Source organism: Ovis canadensis, chromosome 1 (genome assembly GCF_042477335.2).
Source record: "Ovis canadensis isolate MfBH-ARS-UI-01 breed Bighorn chromosome 1, ARS-UI_OviCan_v2, whole genome shotgun sequence".
Classification (NCBI taxonomy): domain Eukaryota; kingdom Metazoa; phylum Chordata; class Mammalia; order Artiodactyla; family Bovidae; genus Ovis; species Ovis canadensis.
In genome coordinates, this window is record NC_091245.1 from 78,103,496 (window position 1) to 78,123,853 (window position 20,358).

A 20,358-nucleotide genomic window follows, 5' to 3' on the forward strand; every position below is an offset into this window, starting at 1 on the left:
TACATTTTCTTTACTGTTGATTCCCTGTGATCAACAGGTTTATAAACAGAAAATAAGCATATAATATTCCTTCTAGAATTGCTAGTATAGAGTTGTAGTCAAAAATTCATTAGAACATTTAGTATTTAATGTGCTACCAAAGCCCTGCTGATGATTCTGGACAGTCTTGGGAATTTTCAGTTATGTACAGACAAGAAATAAGCTCCTTATCTAAAATTTGGTGATGTACTAATTTTAGAAATAGACTTGTTTAAAATTCTTCTTTAAAATGATTTATTTTTGTCTCATCAATATACATAGTATATGTATTTTCTTCATTTAACTGTTTTTTAGGGTTTGTTGTCATTCCTCAGTGCCCCTCTTATTGGTGCTCTTTCTGATGTTTGGGGCCGAAAATCCTTCTTGCTGCTAACAGTATTTTTCACGTGTGCCCCAATTCCTCTAATGAAAATCAGCCCATGGTATGTACATATTCAGATTATAGCAATTAAATATTAACTGTTAATTATTTTCTGAATTTCCCCTCATTTCTTTCACTTTTTTCCATCTTATTTATGTAGGTTTTGAATATATATTTCTAATACATTTATTCTTTGATACAGATAAAATATAGTAGCTGAATAATACAGCTAATTAAAAATATAGTAATAAGTAATAAAATGTTTTGAACTTGTTGCCGCTATAGAAAGCATGTAGACTACTAGCTTACCTGCTTTTGGATTTCATAGCCCAAATTTCAAAACAATATTTTAGGGATTGGATAGAATTGCTAACTTTTAATTTTCTTAAGTAGAATGTTAAAAAAAACAAACACAGTTTATCATCATTAACTGTATTAATTAGGAAGAGACCTAGTTATATATCAGTTAAGTCCCAAATAGTAGTTTCTCAAAACCAGGGAAATTCATTGCTAATTGCTCTCTCCATGTGAAAGAAGTCTGGAGCTGAGCAGCTCAGAGCTGATATGGCAGGTCCTAGAAACCAGACTTTTTTCGTCTTCATGCTCTGCCATCCTCTGCTGTCACCTTGCTGTCCAGGATGGTTCCAGCTTGTCACCTTCAGGCAGCAAGGTGGAAGGAGTGGCTTAAGAAGAGCACATCGCCTTCTTTTAGGGAAACTTTAGAATTTTCACCCAACCTCTGCTTGTGTCTTTTTGGTCAGATTTCAGGCACATCCTAGTTAAGAGAGACTGGGCTCTTGGCCACCTTGATTAGAATCAAGTCTTTCACTGGGGAAGAAGGGAGAGAAAACTCACAATGAGAATGATTTTCCCAAGATAATAGAGCCCAGTTTAGTTGTAGGTAACTGTATTAATTCTTTGACTAACGTCTTCGCCACTTGAGTGTTAATGTTAGTTACTTCTACATCATAGATGGGCTGTATTTCCATGGAGTATCTAGAACCAGGGGTATTTATGGGGCAGGATCTTCCTTTCTCATAGGTGAGATGTTACCCTAAAGGCCAAACCCCTGACGAATGCTAATCATGTAAATGAAATCTTACTGACAAATCTAGCATATGAACAAATTATTTGCTGTGAAAAGCAGCATGTTAGAAAAAAATTTAGTAAGCAGTAAAGTACTGGTGGCATGATATTTTGAAAGTGAAGTGTAATTATACTTGACTTAAAAAACTGAGAGTCATCATTACAACAGAAACTTCTTATTCTCAGCAAGGTGTGTTTGAATCATGAATAGCAAAATGTAGTTTGCTTTTTAAAATGGCTTTTGTTCGTTTTATAGTATTTATATTGGACACTGCCATACAGATTTCTTCTATATATATGGAAACTGAATCCTTTGTTTTGGCAACATTTGAAGAGCTAAAGATAACTTATGGAAAAACATCTAGTTTTTTATATATAAACTTAAGGTGATAGCTTGAGGAACTAATTTGCCCCCTCAGTTTTATTTACTAAATTTTGTTTTTTTGTGTAGTACTGTGATGGGAAATAAGATGAATTACAGTAAACTCTAGTTTATTGCTATTTTTAGTAGAAACAACAACAAAGCCGCTTAATAAAAGAACAAAACCACTTACCCAACAGTTGGGTAAAAAATTGACCTGAAAACATTATCTAATTTTAAATATTCCTGCACAGTAGCTGAGCTGCTATTGAAGGCCCAATTCTAGCCCAATGTTTTCATAATATCTGGAGCTTATGATTTATAGAAGAATTAATCTATGAATTGTCTACTAGCTGTTGACTGAAATGAGCTGTTCTTACATTAGTTCACTTATAGAAATGAAGGTAGATAAGGTAACGGTGATTGTTCTAACCTTTTCTTGTCAATTGTCTTTTAATCCTAGGTGGTACTTTGCTGTTATCTCTGTTTCTGGGGTTTTTGCAGTGACTTTCTCCGTGGTATTTGCATATGTAGCAGATATAACCCAAGAACATGAAAGAAGTATGGCGTATGGCCTGGTATGTTAGTTTAATACCTTTATCTGCTGAAAAACACCCCATATTGTCTCTTATTACAAGGAGTACAGCCTTTGCATTACAAGATTATTTTTACATAAATGCATTTTATAAAAATCATCCGTTAGATTATATTAAAATTTTTTTTCAGCACAAAAGCCATGTAAGTTCTGCTCTTTTCATTCAGTATTTGTCAGACATGTCAGATTTGAAACTACAGTGAAATATTTTTACCTTATAAAAGTTCTTTTTAATAGACTACTAAAGGAACTATTTAATATGTAATAAGACTAAAATAGCCGGGATGTTTTTAAACAGCTTCCCGGGTGCCACAGTTGGTAAAGAATCTGCCTGCTCAATACAGGAGGCAGAAGAGATGCCAGTTTAGTCCCTGGGTGGGGAAGATCCCCTGGAGAAGGAAATGGCAACCCACTCTGGTATTCTTGCCTAGAAAATCCCATGGACAGAGGAGCCTAGTGGCTACAGTCCATGGGGTCACAAAGAGTCAGACATGACTGAGCATGCACACATACGTACTCTAAAATTATCCATTTTGTGTGGATAGATAAATCAGTTTTGTGGCCATAGTCCAGATTGTTTCTGTTTTTGCTAAAGTGATTTATTTTGTCTTAGCTAAATCCTTGAAATTAATAATTTTCAGCCTGGAAGCTTCATGTTTTAAAGGCACAACTAGTAAATGACAACTTCAGTCTTCTCAAAGTTATATGGATGCAGATAAAAGAGGTGAAGGTGATCTTTGTGGCCCTCCTGTTCGGTCAGGAACAAACGGCCACCAGGTGGGGAGAACTGAGAAGGGAAGTGACATGAAATAACCTACACTCTGATTAGGCCCTTCCCTCTGCCTTTGCACTGTGATCCTGAGAATATTCCCAGATCCCTCATTGACTTTCACAGTGAGAACCGTTGCCCCTTTCCCAGCTCAGTGCCAGAGCTCTGCTTATGCCCAGGTCCCTACCAGAATCCAGTTTTAAAGCCTCTCTATCATCCTGAAAAGTTCCCTTGGGCACATCTGGCATCCATCCCCACTTCACCCCTGACCTCAGGCAGCTGCTTTCTGTCTCTGTAGTTTTGCTTTCAATAGAAATTTCATAGAAAGAAATAATGTAAAATGTAGTCTTTTGTGTCTACACGTAGCATAATCTTAGGAGGTTTTTCTATGCTGATACATATCTCAGTAGTTCCTTTTTATTGTTGTGTAGTATACCACTGTGTGGGACATACCACATTTTGTTTAGCCATTTACTAGTTGATGAATGTTTGGGTTGATAGCTAGATGTTGATAGTTATTAGCATTTTATATATTTGTCAGATAGTTGACCACTGACAATTGAATTGCTTATCCTGAATGTGTATTATTAATAAACAGCTATAGGAACTTCCCCAGGTGGTCCAGTGCCCAAGACCCTGCACTTCCAGTGCAGAGGGCCCAGACTGGATCCCTGGTGAGGGAACTCTAAATTCTGTATGCCACAACTAAGTTTGCATGCTACAACTAAAAATCCCGCATGCTGCAGCTAAGACCAGTGCAGCCAAATAAATATTAAAGAAATAATAAGCAGCTATAAATAAGCACTCCTGTGCAGGTTAAATGCTCCATGCAAAAGTCAGAAAGAGCACAGAAACGATAAAGCGCAGAGTAGTGAGCAGGAGCTCCTGGACCTTCAACATTAATTTCTAACTGCCCTCTGAAGAGTGTGTCTCTCTACTGTTGTCTCTACCGTGCTGTCTCATCTACTGTTGGTTTGCAGAACACTTTGTCCAGTAGGCCAGATATGTCTGGGATTAGCAGTTTTTCTCCACCTGTGTCTTCTCTACTTTGATCTGCATCTTCAACCAGACGTGTACGGACTTCCTCAGAATTTGAGAGAGACATGGTTAGAGATGTGCTCAGCATCAAGGATCGAAGCTCTCGTCCTTCCTAACCCTACCACCTAATGATGACCAAGCTCAGTTTTGTGTTGTGGCTTAACACTGTTACTGCTGAAGAGATAAACTTTAAAGTCTTTCAGCTGTATTTTAGCCAGTAAAAATTCGTTTAATTTTGGTATTGGGGGAGAAGTCACAGTGGCATTGAATTTCCATAGAGTATCATTTTAGACTCTTTCCACAGAGCACCATGGGACTGTGGAGGCACCCTGGGGACCAGCATGCCTGGCAGCTGGGGTAAGGGTCGGTATTTGGACAGTAATCCAGGCTCCCAACCCTTCTTCAACTAAAACAATTTTGGTTTATTTTTAAATATATTTTTACTTATAACTTTGTCAGCAGGATTTATTTAAACAGAGGGCACCAAAGCTTAAAAGAAAGTTTGAAGCCACTATCTTAGAGGTTATTACATATTTCTAGTTAAGAATCTAGTTCTTAAAAAAAAAAAAAAAAAAAAAGAATCTAATTCTTTTCTCCTCCTGCAAAAGAAGAATGTGTGGGAAAACCAGCACAGGGAGGAGGAAAGGGAGCAGTAGGAGGACTGACGTCAGTCAGCATCTCCCTGGTGTGCAAGGAGCCAGGGTGTCCTTACTGGTCTCTTTCTGTTGATACCGGTTTGCTGCAGGTTTCGGCAACGTTCGCTGCAAGTCTGGTAACCAGCCCTGCAATTGGGGCTTATCTTGGACGAGTGTATGGGGACAGCTTGGTGGTGGTCCTGGCGACAGCGATAGCTTTGCTAGATATTTGTTTTATCCTGGTTGCTGTGCCGGAGTCATTACCTGAGAAGATGCGGCCTGCGTCGTGGGGAGCACCCATTTCCTGGGAACAGGCTGACCCCTTTGCGGTAACTTTATACATTTTGGCAAAAACATGAATGTGTGATTCAATGCAGCATTAATGTTTTGTTACGGATGTTTCTTTGGGGAAAACATCGTGATGGATTTTTAAAACTACTTTGGAAACTTCAGAATAGTTTTGGGGAGGATGAGAATAAACTGGGGGAAAAAAATGACAACTAGGTGTCTGTATGTACACTGCCAGATGATACATGTTCTTAAGCATAGTTCAGTGTTTTGATATAAAACCTTATACTGGTCTTTTTCTTGTTCTAGTCCTTAAAAAAGGTGGGCCAAGACTCCATCGTGCTGCTCATCTGCATTACCGTGTTTCTCTCCTACTTACCAGAGGCAGGCCAATATTCCAGCTTTTTTTTATACCTCAGACAGGTAAAATTCTTTTCTACTAAAGTGGACTTTTCTTTCATTGTTTAGTGCCTTAATAAAAAAATTTAATCTTGAGAGAGCTATAAGAATAGAGACTTTTAAAATGACTATCATTTTAGAAATAATGGTTCGCTAGAATTAACTTCCTAGTTAGTGTGACTGATGCATTTCTATTAAGACTCTTGGCTTAGGCAAAAAGAGATAATCTTCCTGTCAACGTGTGTGGTCTGAGTTTATGTGTTCCTTACAGAGGCGACGGAATGCTTTAATCCATTTACCTGCCCCATACAGTCTCTTTGTGATTTAGAGCATATACTAATAAAGCAGCTAGCCAGAATGAGAGCATTAGTTTTTTTCTCCTTGACACTAATCTTACTTGGCAGAGATTAAGCCTTTATCAATATGCATGAAAATTACAAAGTGGTACGATATTTATTTGTAAAATAGATTTTAAATGCTTGATAGCAGTCTCCAATTTAGGAAATCAAAATTAAGGGATCAGGATTTAAAGTTAACTTAATCTGAGTTAAGTAGCTGTTACTTTCATCATCTTGTTATAATTTTGGTTCTCAGTGAATGCCAGATTCTTCCTTTGAGTAGTTCTTTGATTATGAATGAATTGCATTTTCTTTTCTTGGCCTATTTAATGTTAATATACAGGTCGTTATGTTAGTATGGTATTTGTTGTGCTTTTATATTTATTAACGTTACTTTTTTGGAAATCCTCTAGATAATGAAATTTTCACCAGAAAGTGTTGCAGCATTTATAGCAGTCCTTGGCATTCTTTCTATTATTGCACAGGTGAGTTTCTTTCTCATTAGAGGGAGAGATGTTTGAAGGTTCAGAGATAACAATTCTGTTAGTGTAGGTAGTATTGATTGACACATACTAATCAACATATGATGTGTAAACAAGAAAGACAGTGTATCTATTTACACTAGAATATAGTCACCTGCATAAAATCAGAAATTTTATGTTAGTCTTGTTCTACCGTTGAATGATTAATTCAGTAAATGTTTATTGAATACCTATCATGAGTCAGGCTCTTGTGATACAGCAGTGAACTTAACTAAATCCCTGCTGTTGTAAAGTTAGCATTCTTGTGGGATAAGAAGATGAATAAAGGTGTCGGTGTAAACATATCTGGTGTAATGAAAACTAGAGAAAAAGTGTATAAAAGGGGTGCAGCCCGTGGCCAGGGCAGGGTGTTATTTTATCTGGGAGAGTGGGAAGGCTTTGCTGATGCAAGTGCCATTTGAGCCGAGACCCAAAGGAATGAGGAGCAATCCACTAGAATACCTGGAGGAGGAGAATTCCGAGCCACCAGCACAGCACTGCACCTCTGAGAGACCATTCCTAGATGTGTGAAAAGCAGCCAGGGGACAGGATGGCCCTGCTGGAGTGAACAAGGGAGCGTGTCAGGAAACTGAACCCAAGAGGTGGAGAGGGACCAGATTTGTGTGGGATCTTCCAGGTCTCCATAAGGCTTGATAAGAAGCTAGGAAGCCATGGGAGCGTTTTGAACAGAGAAGTGACATGAAGGTTGTTTGAAAAATAAGATATTAATTAACACAAGAATCTGGATTTCCTTAGGAGATATTTCATCCTGACCTTCGTATTATCTCTGTTCCATACTTTCCCCAAGGTGGAAAAGACTCTCCCCTTTCTTCCTGTTTGGCTTTGATTTTCACACACACACACACACACACACACACACACTTGGCTTTTCTCCCCTTTCTTCCTGTTTGGCTTTGATTTTCACACACACACACACACACACACACACACACACACTCTTGGCTTTGATTTTCTCACACATACACACACACTCTTGGCTTTGATTTTCTCACACACTCTCTTGGCTTTGATTTTCACACACACACACACACACACACGCACTCACACTCTCTCTCTCTCTCACTCACTCTACCCTAACACACTTTCCCATCTGAAATCCAGTCTCCTGGGTTGCAGCTTTGTCTTACTGTACTCTTAAAGTGGTAAGTAAACTCTATTTGATAGTATTCGTGGATGGTTCACCATCTCCTCGGTAGGATTGCTTCTGCAGATCTCATCATTTATGAATTTCTGGAAGGTTTAGTTAGAAACTTTAAATTCTGTAATATACTTCCCCCATGACTTTACACACGCATACATGTGGCACTAATTATTAGTCCTATTTTTAACCTCAGTTTTATCCTAAGAATCCTTGATCTGGAAAAACACTGCATTTAAATATTCATTCCTTGCTGCCAGAAATGTGTTCTTTATCTTTGGAGGAAAATATAGTATTGCCGGTATATACAAATAGCTTTAAAAAAAACACCTTTCTGAACATGAAGTAAAGTGTACTAAGACTAAAGCTTGATGAGTTACCAAATGTTAACTGACCTTGAATCCTGAGGTAAATCTAGCCTGATAGTTACATCTTATCTTTTTCATATATTGCTGTGATTAGATTTGCTACTATTTTATTTTATTTGGATCTTAAAGAGAACAGGCTAACAGTTCCTATAATGACACTTAAGAGGTCAGTAGTTATACGGTCCTAAGTTCTGTTTCATACTTAACTGAGTCTGGAAGCTGTAGGTGGGCACCTGGTAAATTTGAGCACACTGTGGACTGCTTGAATGAGTAATTGAAGGTGCTTTAGAGGAAATTTTCCCTTTGCTCAGTAGATGGCATCAGGTACAAAGGATACAAAATGGAAAACAGCCCTAAGAAGAGCTCAGAATCAGGGCAGGCAGACATGTGAACCCGGGAGGGAGCATGGTTGGGTTAGCCTTAGAAAGCATCCTGCAGTAGCAGGTTCATGAGGGCTGTGAATCTGGGAAGGAGCACGCCTCGGCCTAGCCGGCGCTGATAGCACAGCAGATTCTGTATAGAGAAACATGGTCCACAAAGAATGCAGTACCTAATTGACCAGTCAGCTTTGGGGGCCTACATAGTGATGTCGTTTTTGAGATGTAAAATCACATTTCTGAAAGTGAGAAAATTAATTAAATTTCAAAAACAGGTGAATAGGAGTAAATAGATCAGTCCTGGGTGTTCATTGGAGGGACTGATGTTGAAGCTGAAACTCCAATGCTTTGGCCACTTGACGTGAAGAGCTGACTCACTTGAAAAGACCCTGATGCTGGGAAAGATTGAGGGCAGGAGAAGGGGACGACAGAGGATGAGATGGCTGGATGGCATCACTGACTCGATGGACAAGGGTTTGGGTGGACTCCGGGAGTTGGTGATGGACAGGGAGGCCTAGTGTGCTGCAGTTCATGGGGTCGCAAAGAGTCGGACACAACTGAGCGACTGAACTGAACTGAGCCTAGCATGTAAATATTGATAATTATAGTTTGTCATTGTATGAATTAAAATGTCAAGTATAGTTTACAACCCGAAAGGTAGAACCATTATGTTATGTTTTCATTTCTGGCAGGTATACAATTGAGAATGACTTCTCCCCTGTTGACCTTTCAAGTGAAAAACTAGTGACTTTGTGTCTCTCCAGCAGCACAGAGCTGCTTGCAGGTCCCCATTGGTGCCTCCCTTTGTTTATTTTCTTGCTTGCCCTTGTGCCTTTGTTCCTGCCGTGCCTCCTGCCTCCCCGTTTTACCCCTTGAGTATTCCTTCCTTCTCTGAGTTCTCATATTACCTTGCCTATATCTCTATCATAGTACAAAATGCACTGTATTAAGAATTTCACCTATTTATTTCTGATTATTTTTGCCTCAGTAGATCATGAACTCTAGTAGAGCTCTTGGAAGATGTGAGGTCAGAATTATATCATAATTTGTTTTTGTCACTCTAGCACCTTAAACTCCACCTGCAGCCCCACGGGTGCTAAATTAGAGGTCACTTTTTTTCCCATAGTAAATATAGAAATGTAGCTTCTCACCCAAAATTATGAGATCTAATAACATGGTACAGTCTTTCAATAGAAGCCACATGGTTGCCGTCCCCTTGGGGGCCTTTACTCTCTGGTTCGCCATAGGCCCATCACTTCCATGGCACCAGTAGGCATGAGTTCATTATATTTGCACTAAATATTTACATGAGTGCATGAATACAGTTAGTTCTGCCCATTTCTCTTCCTTGGTGCTGTCATCTGGTCACCTGTGTTCTGGTGACATCCAAATTTATACCAAGCCAGTGCTGTCAGACACATCTGCTGGACATCTCAAACCTGATATGGCCATGACTGCAACCTGGCTTCCTTCCACCCACGCTGCTCATCTCATTCAGTGCCATCACCGCTCTCCCAGTTGTTGAGGCCAGGAACCTTGGCACCATTCTTGATTCCTTTCTTTCTCCTTCTCCTACATCCAGCCCATCAGATGGCATCTCCTTTCACCTCTCTCTCCAAAACATATTTGGGTATTTTTGTTTGTGTGTTTGTTTTGTTTTTGTTTTTAAACTTTTAATGTTTGTTTGTTTTTGCTTTTAAACTTTTACTTGTATATTGGAATATAGCTGTTTAACGATGCTGTAGTTTCAGGTGCACAGCAAAGTGATTCAGCCGTACATATCCATGTATGCATTCTCCCCCAAGCTCCTTTCCCATCCAGGCTGCCACATAGCATTTCACAGAGCTCCCTGTGCTACACAGTGAAGCTCACTTGCATAATTTCTTTTTAGATTCTTCATATAAGCAATATCATAAATATCATACAATATTTCTCTTTCTCTGACTTACTTCACTAAGTATGATAATCTCCAGGTCCATCCATGTTGCTGCAAATGACATTATTTCATTCTTTTCAATGGCAGAGTAATACTCCACTGTATATATGTGCCCCATCATCTTTATTCATTCACCTGTCGGTGGACTTTTTAGGTTGCTTCCATGTCTTGACTATTGTAAACAGTGTTGCAGTGAGTTCAAGGGCATGTATCCTGAGTGGGATTGCAGGGTCATATGGTAGCTGTTTTTAATTTTGAGGAGCCTCCATACTGTTCTCTGTAAAGGCTGTACCAATTTACATTTTCATCAATAGTGTAGGAAGGTTCCTTTCTCCCCTCACCCTCTCCAGCATTTATTGTTTGTAGATTTTTTTTGATGATAGCCATTTTGACTGGTGTAAGGTGATACCTCATTGTAGTTTTGATTTGCATTTCTCTAGTAATTTGTGATGTTGAACATCTTTTCATGGGCCTCTTGGCCATCTGAGGTGGATTTCTTGTAGACATCATATATATATATATATAGATAGATAGATATGGGTCTTGTTTTTGTATCCATTCAGCCACTCTATGTCTTTTGGTAGTGCATTTAATCCATTTGTTCACATTTAAGGTTAAGTATTGATGTAAACATCCTTATACATTTAAGGATAAGTATTGTGTTCCTATTGCTGTTTTCTTAAATGTTTTCAGTTTGTTTTTGTAGTTTTCTTCCCTTCTCTTTCATTCTCTTCTTTTGTGGTTTGATGACTATCTTTAGTGCTGGGTTTGGTTGCTTTTTCTCTTTTGTGTGTTTATCTATTGTAGTTTTTGGGTTTGCTGTTCCCCTGAGGTGTCAATATAGCAGTTTGTATATGTACAAGGTTGTTTTAAGTTGCTTCTTTCTCTAGAGCAGTTTCTTTAGCATTGTTGCAAAGCTGGTCTGGTGGTGCTGAATTATGTTAGCTTTTACTTGTCTGTAAAACTTGATTTCTCTGTCAAATCTGAATGAGAGCCTCACTGGACAGATATTCTTGGTTGTAGGTTCTTCCCTTTCATCATTTTAAATATATCACGCCATTCCCTTTTGGCTTGGAGAATTTCTGCTGAGAAATCAGCTGAAAACCTTATAGGAGTTCCCTTGTATGTTATTTATAGTTTTTGCCTTGTTGCTGTTAATATTTTTTTCTTTGTCTTTAATTTTTGTCAGTTTGATTACCATGTGTCTCAGTGTGTTCATCCTTGGGTTTTTCCTGCCTGGGACTCTGCGCTTCCTGGACTTGGTTGACTGTTTCCTTTGCCATGTTAGGGAATTTTTCAGCTGTTCTCTCTCCAAATATTTTCTTGGGTCCTTTTTCTCTTTTCTTTGGGACCCATATAATGCAAAGGTTGGTGCATTTAATGTTGTCCCAGAGGTCTCTTAGGCTCTCTTCATTTTTTCTTTATTCTGTTTGTCAGCAGTGATTTCTATCATTCTGTCTTCCAGGCCACTTATCCGTTCTTCTGCCTTAGTTATTCTGCTATTGATTCCTTCTCGTGTATTTTTCATTTCAGTTATCGTATTGTTTATCTCTGTCTGTTCTTTAGTTCTTCTAGGTCTTTATTAAACATTTCTTGCATCTTTTTGATCCTTCCCTCCTTTCTTTTTCCAAGATCCTGGATCATCTTCACTATCATTATTCTGAATTCTTTTTCAGGAAGGCTGCCTGCCTCCACATTTAGTTGTGTTTCTAGGGTTTTATCTTGTCCCTGTATGTAGAACATAACCCTCTTCCTTTTCATTTCATCTAACTTTTTGTGATTGTGGTTTTCGTTCTGCAGGCTGCAGGATTCTAGCTCTTCTTGCTTCTGCTGTCTGCCCTCTGGTGGATGATGCAAGAGGCTTGTGCAAGCTTCCTGATGGGAGGGATTGATGGTGGGTATAGCTGGGTCTCGCTCAGCTAAACTCTGTCTGCTAATGGGTGGGGCTTCTGTTGGTTGGTTGGCCTGAGGTAAGCCAGCACTGGAGCTTACACTCTTTGGTGGGGCTGACGATGGCCTCTTTAGGCCTCACACCTCTGAGCACTTCCAAGAGCTGCTGCTCCTCGTCCCTGTGGTGAGCCACAGCCGCCACCACCGCCCCTTAGCACCACCTCTGCAAGAGACCCCCCGACACTAGTTCAGTCTCCTGTGGGGTTACTGCTCCTTTTCCCTAGGTCCTGGTGTGCACAAGACCCTGTGTGTGCCCTCCAGGAGTGGTGTCTCTGTTTGCCCCAGTCCTGTGGAAGTCCTGCAATCAAATCCTGCTGGCCTTCAAAGGCAGTTTCTCTGGGGATTCCTCCTTCTGTTGCTGGATAGCGAGGTTGGGAAGGTTGATGTGTGGCTCAGAACCTTCACCCCAGTGGGAGAACTTCTGTGGTGTAACTGCTCTCTAGTTTGTGAGTCACCCACCCAACAGTTAGAGAATTTTATTTCATCATGACTGCATCCCTCTTAACATCTGACTGTGGCTTCTGCTTTGTCTTTAGATGCGGATTTGGTCTGTTTCCATACCTGTCTCCCTACTGTTTGCCACCTGACAGAGGGATTTTTGTAAAGTTGAAATTGAGTCTTTCTTGTTCAATATTCTCTTTCTGTCACAATCAGAATAACATCTAGGCTCTTGACAAAACCTCATTTTCCTCTTTTCTCCACGTACACTTGAGTTGGAGTGCCCTTTTCCCCTGGGTACTCATATGATTACCCCCTCCTCTTCATTCAGCTGTCACCTCAGAAAGGCCTTTCCTGCACATCCTGGTTCGAGCAGCACCTCTATCACACTGCCTTATTTTATTTTCTTCATAGTAGCTACAACCTCAAATTTGACTATTTTCTCTTTACTTGGAGGTGATCTAGTGGGTTGGCCAAAAAGTCCGCTTGGGTTTTTCCATCTCATGGAACAAGTATTTCCATCTATGGAACAAGTATTTTGACTAACCAGATATTTTCTGAACAGTACTTTGATCTATTCACTGTTCCCAAGTCGGTGCCCTCAGACCTAAAATAGCCATTGCATATTGTAGGAACTGGGCAAATATCTGTTGACTGACAAGTTGATGTCAGTTAACTGTTAATTAGCTGTGTCATCTTGGTTAAGTCACAAGTCATTTTAACTTTTGGGACTTGGTTCTCTTGAAAATGAGACTTATATTGAATTAAGGGATACTAATTTTTTTTCCCACCTAGCTCAGCCTAGATAATTAAAGAAATTTCTTCCTTTATATTATTAAGAATATTGTAACATTTAAAATCATGCATGCTTTCTAAAACACTTACTAAGAACTTATACTTGGTGCTGGGGATACAGAAAAAAAAAATCCTTGCCCTTGGGAGAAAATGTTAAAGTATCATATACAAAGGAAGTTTTTCTTTTCTAACTGCTTACTCTGAGTGAGTTCCTTTTTGTGGCTGTGGTTTTTGAAGAATGTAATCCAACAAGGTTTTGTGCTTTGTGGAATTCAACTTTACGTTCAGTTGATTTAAGGGAGAATCTCAGAGAAGAAAGCTGTGAATGTTTATTGTTCAAGAATCATGAAAAGAATCTACATTTATTACCCACTGGCTTATTTGAATCTGATTAAACTCTTAAATGATTGTCTCAATTTAATGAATTTTAAACTTATACTTGATAATTTTGAGTTGACAGTGATTTCCTGAATTATTTTCACTTCTTCCTCTATGGACTTACCAGCTATCTAAAGGGGTGTATTTAACACTAATGTACCCAAATCACTGCTGAATTTTTCTTTGAAAGAAAAGCAAGAAAATCTGTAATATTGTTTATTAAATGTGCACAATGGGCATAATGCTAAGTTTATCATTTCATCTGACTCATATGACAAAGTTTTGAAGTGGATACTATTTTATTGATCTTGTGAGAGACAAGACTGAGTTTCAGAGTGAAGTGACTTGCCCAGGGTCACATGATTAGAGCCAAGATTATGATTAAGGCTGTTCTTCCCAAAGCTATATTATTTATTATCCTACACTACTCCTAAGTCATACTTGTTAAACTGATTCACTGTTCATAAAAGCATCATGGTTTCAACAATAGGTTAATTTAGTGAAGGATATATAAGTTACTGTTCCAGTTTTCTTTAGACAGGAGAATAATCATTTTGGATTAATTTGGACCTGGAAAAAAATTTTTTAAGCTATTATGTAAGAGGAAATCTCCAAACCATGAGTTAGAACCTTTCATTCCTACTATTTACAATTTCTGATTTTAAATAGTACATTAAATGTACTGAACACAAAGTTCACCTTTCTATTTTCAGTATTCTGACTTTTCCCCTGAATCTGGATCTGTCAGCAGAGGAACCTTTCATCTGCTTATTTCACCTGGTATAATTTCAGGTCTATTCAGGGTAATTGTTGCTGAAAAATAAAAATGTAGAAATAGTCTATATTTCTAAAACCAAAATGTGGTAATAGTCCTTTTATATTAGATATTGAAATGTTACCATGTATCTTTTTTTTTCAGTGTTAAAAAGCTTATTCTACTCTAATAAACCATTTTTTTTTTCTTATTTTCCAGACCATAGTCTTGAGTTTACTTATGAGGTCAATTGGAAATAAGAACACCATTTTATTGGGTCTGGGATTTCAAATATTACAACTGGCATGGTATGGCTTTGGTTCAGAACCTTGGTATGTACCAATCTTTTAACTTTCTTAATTTTGGTGTTTGCCTTGTTCTTATTTTTCACCTTTTTTTGGGTATAACTGACAAAATTTTTATATTTCTTAATTTACTTCTCAAATAAGGGTTAGACTTTAATCTGTCTTTTGGTATGCCTTTTTTTTTTTTCCCTCAAAATGTATATAAACAGATATCTCACTTGTGTATTCTTTACACAATACTTGAGGACATTGGAGTGACATTTTATATCTAAGCAACAGATTGGGTTTTTTTTAATGAGATTATTGAGCTTTTCAGTCCCCAATGAGCATTTAGTCCAATTTAGTTTGTTAGGAAATAACATGTAATCCCAGAGCAGCAAGGTTAGGAATGAAAAAGTGGAGTAATACCACTTTTTTGATCATTACTGATGGCAAACCAGAAATCCAGTTCTGGTTCTGGCTTCATGCTTGGAAGGCTCCCTGCTTTCCTTGCCAGTTTGGTTTCCTGTAGGGAGCTGATGGTCACGGTGCTGCTGCTGTCAGGCTGCCCATGCGCACTTCTGTGCTCAGACACTACAGGACTGAATTCCATAGTGTTTGCAGTAGTGTTTCATTCAACTGAACACATCATCTGTTTGGGCGTGGATATGAGTAAGCACCCAAGAGTGTGTTCTGATGGACATTGTAGTTTTCAGTCTAGCTTGTAAAAGAGATGCTCACAACTTAGTGAAAACATTTCTTTTTTAAACATCAAGCCAGAAGCACATTTAGATCAAATTAGTGCTTTTTTTTTCACACTGAATCACAAATCTCTGGGAACCTTGCCATAAGTTACAAGCAAACATTTGGAAACATTTAATGTTTCATTCTGTGTATTATACATGATTCCAACATTCTCCACCCACCCCCAGTCCTGCAGAAACAATACCCAACACACTTTACAGTTTAGATGTGATAAGTGATATCCCAATTCTACATTAATACCCACAGCATTCTTGTGAATAAGCGACTGTATTTCTGCTTTCTAGAAGAGTAAATAGGGTGAGACTTTTAAATGACTTGTCCAGTCATAGAGGAAAGAAGAGCTAGATCTCCTTTCTCCTGTACCACAGCTTTTCTCAGTAAGAGTTACTTGACTTTAAATACGTATCTAAACACAGGTACGATGGAGACTAACAATGTCCTGCTCTGTTTTGCTGCTGTTGACTGCAGGATGATGTGGGCTGCTGGGGCAGTGGCAGCCATGTCTAGCATTACCTTTCCAGCTGTCAGCGCACTGGTTTCACGAACTGCTGATGCTGATCAACAAGGTAGGTTGATAGGAACCAATGATAATGACTTAAAAATACAGGATATTCTAATTTTCTCTCCTCTTTCCTAAGTACTGAAGCATATGCATATCTTAAGAGTAGAGAATTTTAAATTGCTTCATTGTACTAAGTACTCTACAGTGGTCTATATGGGAAAATCCAAAAAAAAAAGGGTGGATATATGTATAACGGACTCACTTTGCGGTACAACTGAAACTAATGCTGTAAAGCAACTGTAAGGTGAAGTCGTTCAGTCGTGTCCGACTCTTTGTGACCCCATGGACTGTAGCCCACCAGGCTCCTCAGTCCAAAATAAGTTGCTTTCATTGTAAAGAGGAAAAGCAGATTCTAGGACATTATCCTTAGGCAGATATCCTTGTCTCTCAATGTGAATATGTGGCCCTATCTGTTCTTTTGCTAAAAAATTTAGTGATGAAGGTTGATAACCTTATATTCACTAACCATTTAGTTATTACACATTTGCTGTGATGTGTTAGATATCTCAGGGATACATAAACTGATAAAGTGAGTTGTGTCACTCTTTGTAACCCCGTGGACTGTGGCCTGCAAGGCTCCTCCATCCATGGGATTCTCCAGGCAAGAATCCTGGAGTGGGTTGCCATCTCCTTATCCATACCCTTTCATTAATATTGTATGTTTGTTATCTAAAGAACATAAAGAACTTATTTTTATTGTCTTATGTTTTTGTGGCAGGAACTCTTAATTCTTAAAATTCTAGTAGATGAGGAATAATTCTTTGAAAAGCTTGTTTATGTCAAAAGGAAAAAAGGGGGGCATTACAAAAGAGTAGCAGAAGTCACTTGGCTGATAAATAAGGAAAGGACCGTGGCCAAATCAAGTTGCTTTTTAAATTCGGGAGAAGATTCCAGAGATAAAACAAAAATCAGACTATAAAAGGGGGCTTAGGGACTTATCTGGTGGTCCAGTGGTTAAGAATTCACCTTGCAGTGTAGGGGATGCAGGTTAGATCCCTGGTCAGGGAACTAAGATCCCACATGCCACAGAGCAACTAAGCTTGCATGCCACACCTAGGACCCAAGGGAACCAAATAAATAAGTATTTTTTTAAAAGGAGAGGGAGTGCTATATTTGACTCTTAAGGAGCTGCTTGGGGACAGGTTTTTTAGTCTGTGCGTAAAGCATCTGTGCTTATGATGCTTATGAACCCATGCCTGATTTTGAGCCAGATTTTTAAGGAAATAAATTATTCTGCTCACTTGTTTCTAAATTAGACCTATATTTCAATATACCTGAGCTTATATTTGCATCAAGACAGCTCACTGTACTTTGTAGAGCTTATAGCATCAAAGTAATCTTGATGCCACTGCAGTAAGTTGCCAGTGTCTGATAAAAGCTTTGGCTTTAGAATAAGTGATTTCAGGTCTTAGTTACACTTATACAGTAGGAAAAACTAAGTGGTACACTAATTTGTTTAAATAATTCAGGTGTCGTTCAAGGAATGATAACAGGAATTCGAGGATTATGCAATGGTCTGGGACCAGCTCTTTATGGATTTATTTTCTACATATTCCATGTGGAACTAAAAGAACTGCCAATGACAGGAACAGACTTGGGAACAAACACAAGCCCACAGCACCACTTTGAACAGGTAATTATAAGAAGTCCATTCGTTTGGCTGGACTGAAAGGTGATATTTTTTGGTCATTTTATAAAAGCATTTGAGATTCTTAGATTGAATAAAAACACTTAAAACCAAAGCCCAAGGGACCATATCCTTCTATACACACATTTCTTTATAAAACTGGCTGTGTATTCGTTTCTTCCCTGGATAATTTTTTTTAAATTATATATTAATTTCTAGTTTGTCTTACTGTACCTAGTGGCATAGGTGATGAACGTTTGTGTAAACTATTTGTCTTTCATGCAAGGCTTCTGGAATGCCTGTATCAGAGATCTGCCTTTCTACAGAAGTCAGTTAGGTGTTGGTAAACATCTTTGTTCACTAAAGTCCCCTCCTTAAAACTGAAAATATTACCTGTGAAACACATCATCATTTTAGCCAATACAAACAACTCCCTAGTTTCTTTGTATTTAGCAGAGTTCTACATTCATCTTCTAACCAGCTAAGACTGCTTTTAAATAAAAAAGAATGTTTGTGGGCTCTACACAAGGCCACAGGTAAAACTGGCAGTGCAAGTTTTTGCTAAGGATGAATGTAATTTGGGACTAAAACACAAGTCTGTTTGATTCTTCTCATAGTAACAACATTATCTGTTTTTCTCACTTTCAGTCACTAAAGAATATAACCACCTTTTAAGGAAAATGGTCAGTCATTCTGCTACTGCAGTTAATATTATGTATTACTTGATTTTACTTTTGAGATCTCCCTGTTTTCTTCTTAAACTAACAATAAAGTGAGTTCATAGAATGTGTTCATATTTTATGCTCTAAGTGACAATATATTTTTGCATGTGTTGTTTTAAAAAAAAATTGGGGCTATTTCTTGGGTCAGCTGTTATCCCACAGAATTTTATATTGACAATATGATAGTGTTTCTTTTCCCTTTGAAAAGGAAAACTTTTTTTTTCTAACTGTGGCTTTAATGAAGAAAGGGGAATCATTGGCTTATAATTCACAGCCATCAGTTATTCTAAAAGATAAGCAATTTCTTAGGAGCGAAGAAGTCTGTGCAAAAATCTTAATTATTTTTTTCTTCCTCAGAATTCCATCATCCCTGGCCCCCCCTTCCTCTTTGGAGCCTGTTCAGTACTGCTGGCTCTGCTTGTTGCCTTGTTTATTCCGGAACATACCAATTTAAGCTTACGGTCCAGCAGTTGGAGAAAGCACTGTGGTAGTCACAGCCATCCTCACAGTACACAAGCGCCAGGAGAGGCCAAAGAACCTTTACTCCAGGACACAAACGTGTGACAGCCGAAATCAGGAAGACTTTTCTGTCAGTACCCAGGTCTTAGTTTTCACCTGTAGTTCTGGATGTACATTCCATTTCCATCTACAATGTACTTTAATAAGACTGTCTTAAGAAATGTATCTGCATGAACTGCGTGGGAACTAAAGAAAGAACCGGACAGTTTTCCAAAGATGTTACAATTTCTTTTGAAAAGAAATCGTTTATTAGCACCAGTTTCTTGCCACTAAGCTGTTTGTTTTATTATACATCCTTTAATTAAAATTTAAAACTATACATGTAACTTCTTTAGATACTAGCAATGTCTCTGCTACCATTTCCTTCAGGTGTTGAGCTTTAACTCTATTTATGCTGACTCAACAGTGAGACAGAGTAGGTAGTATAGTGTGGACCTGTTCATTTTAACATGGTAAAATCCTGAGTCAGATTTTAATATTGTAAAATCTTGGGTCAAATAATTCAAAGCCTTAATGCAGATGCACTAAAGAAATGGTAAATGTTTGCATTTAAAAAACAAAATTCTTAAGAAAACTATACTAAATCTGAATCATGTTTCAAGCTTGTTTTTAGTAATTTTATTTTAAACATTATTCACTACTGTTTTTGAAATGAGATAAGATCAGCCATTTAGAATTTAAATTGAGGTGTCTGGAGCCTGTAAATCTAAATGCTGGCTCGAATTTGTTTCCCAGCTACTTATACCACTATCTTTTAATGTTTGCATAATCATAAGAACCTCAACACTTGAATACATAATCTAAAAATTATATAGTAAAGCTGGTAGCCTTGAAAATGTCAATGTGGTATCTATCTGTAGATAAATATATAGAGTGGCCTTTCAGGACCGTCACAGTAACACTTTATTTACAGAGCTAATGTTTGTCCTAAATTTTCAGGACCCTAGAAGAGAGCTTTATACAATTACTGATGTGAATTTCTCTATAGTGTATATTTTTGTGTCCAGTTATATTATTTAAAAAAGTGTTACTTTGTAAAAATTGTACATAAAGTACTGTATAGTTTACACTGTTTTCATCTTGTGTGTGGTTATTGCTTAATGCTTTTTAAACTTGGAACATTCACTATGGTTAAATAAGGTCTTAAAAGAAATGTAAATATTCTGTTAATAAAATTAAATATTTTAATGATTTTTTTTTAAAGAAAGTCTTGATCTGTGATTCCCTTATAAGGCCTGTTTTGGCTTTGTTACTGTACTTTTATAGTAACAATACCTTCTCCCTTTGAATCCAT

General features: G+C 38.0%; 1 protein-coding gene across 1 annotated transcript in view; it reads left to right on the forward strand.

The window, feature by feature from the left end:
* Positions 1–20,131, forward strand: part of MFSD14A (major facilitator superfamily domain containing 14A) — a 46,968-nt gene extending 26,837 nt beyond the window's left edge. The window contains exons 4-12 of the mRNA XM_069598627.1: positions 334–461; positions 2,311–2,425; positions 4,995–5,213; positions 5,482–5,595; positions 6,323–6,394; positions 14,805–14,917; positions 16,103–16,200; positions 17,666–17,829; positions 18,903–20,131. Of these exons, the coding sequence (XP_069454728.1) occupies positions 334–461; positions 2,311–2,425; positions 4,995–5,213; positions 5,482–5,595; positions 6,323–6,394; positions 14,805–14,917; positions 16,103–16,200; positions 17,666–17,829; positions 18,903–19,109 (1,230 nt within the window). The 3' untranslated portion in view covers positions 19,110–20,131. The remainder of the gene's footprint in view (positions 1–333; positions 462–2,310; positions 2,426–4,994; positions 5,214–5,481; positions 5,596–6,322; positions 6,395–14,804; positions 14,918–16,102; positions 16,201–17,665; positions 17,830–18,902) is intronic.
* Positions 20,132–20,358: the final 227 nt, after the last annotated feature.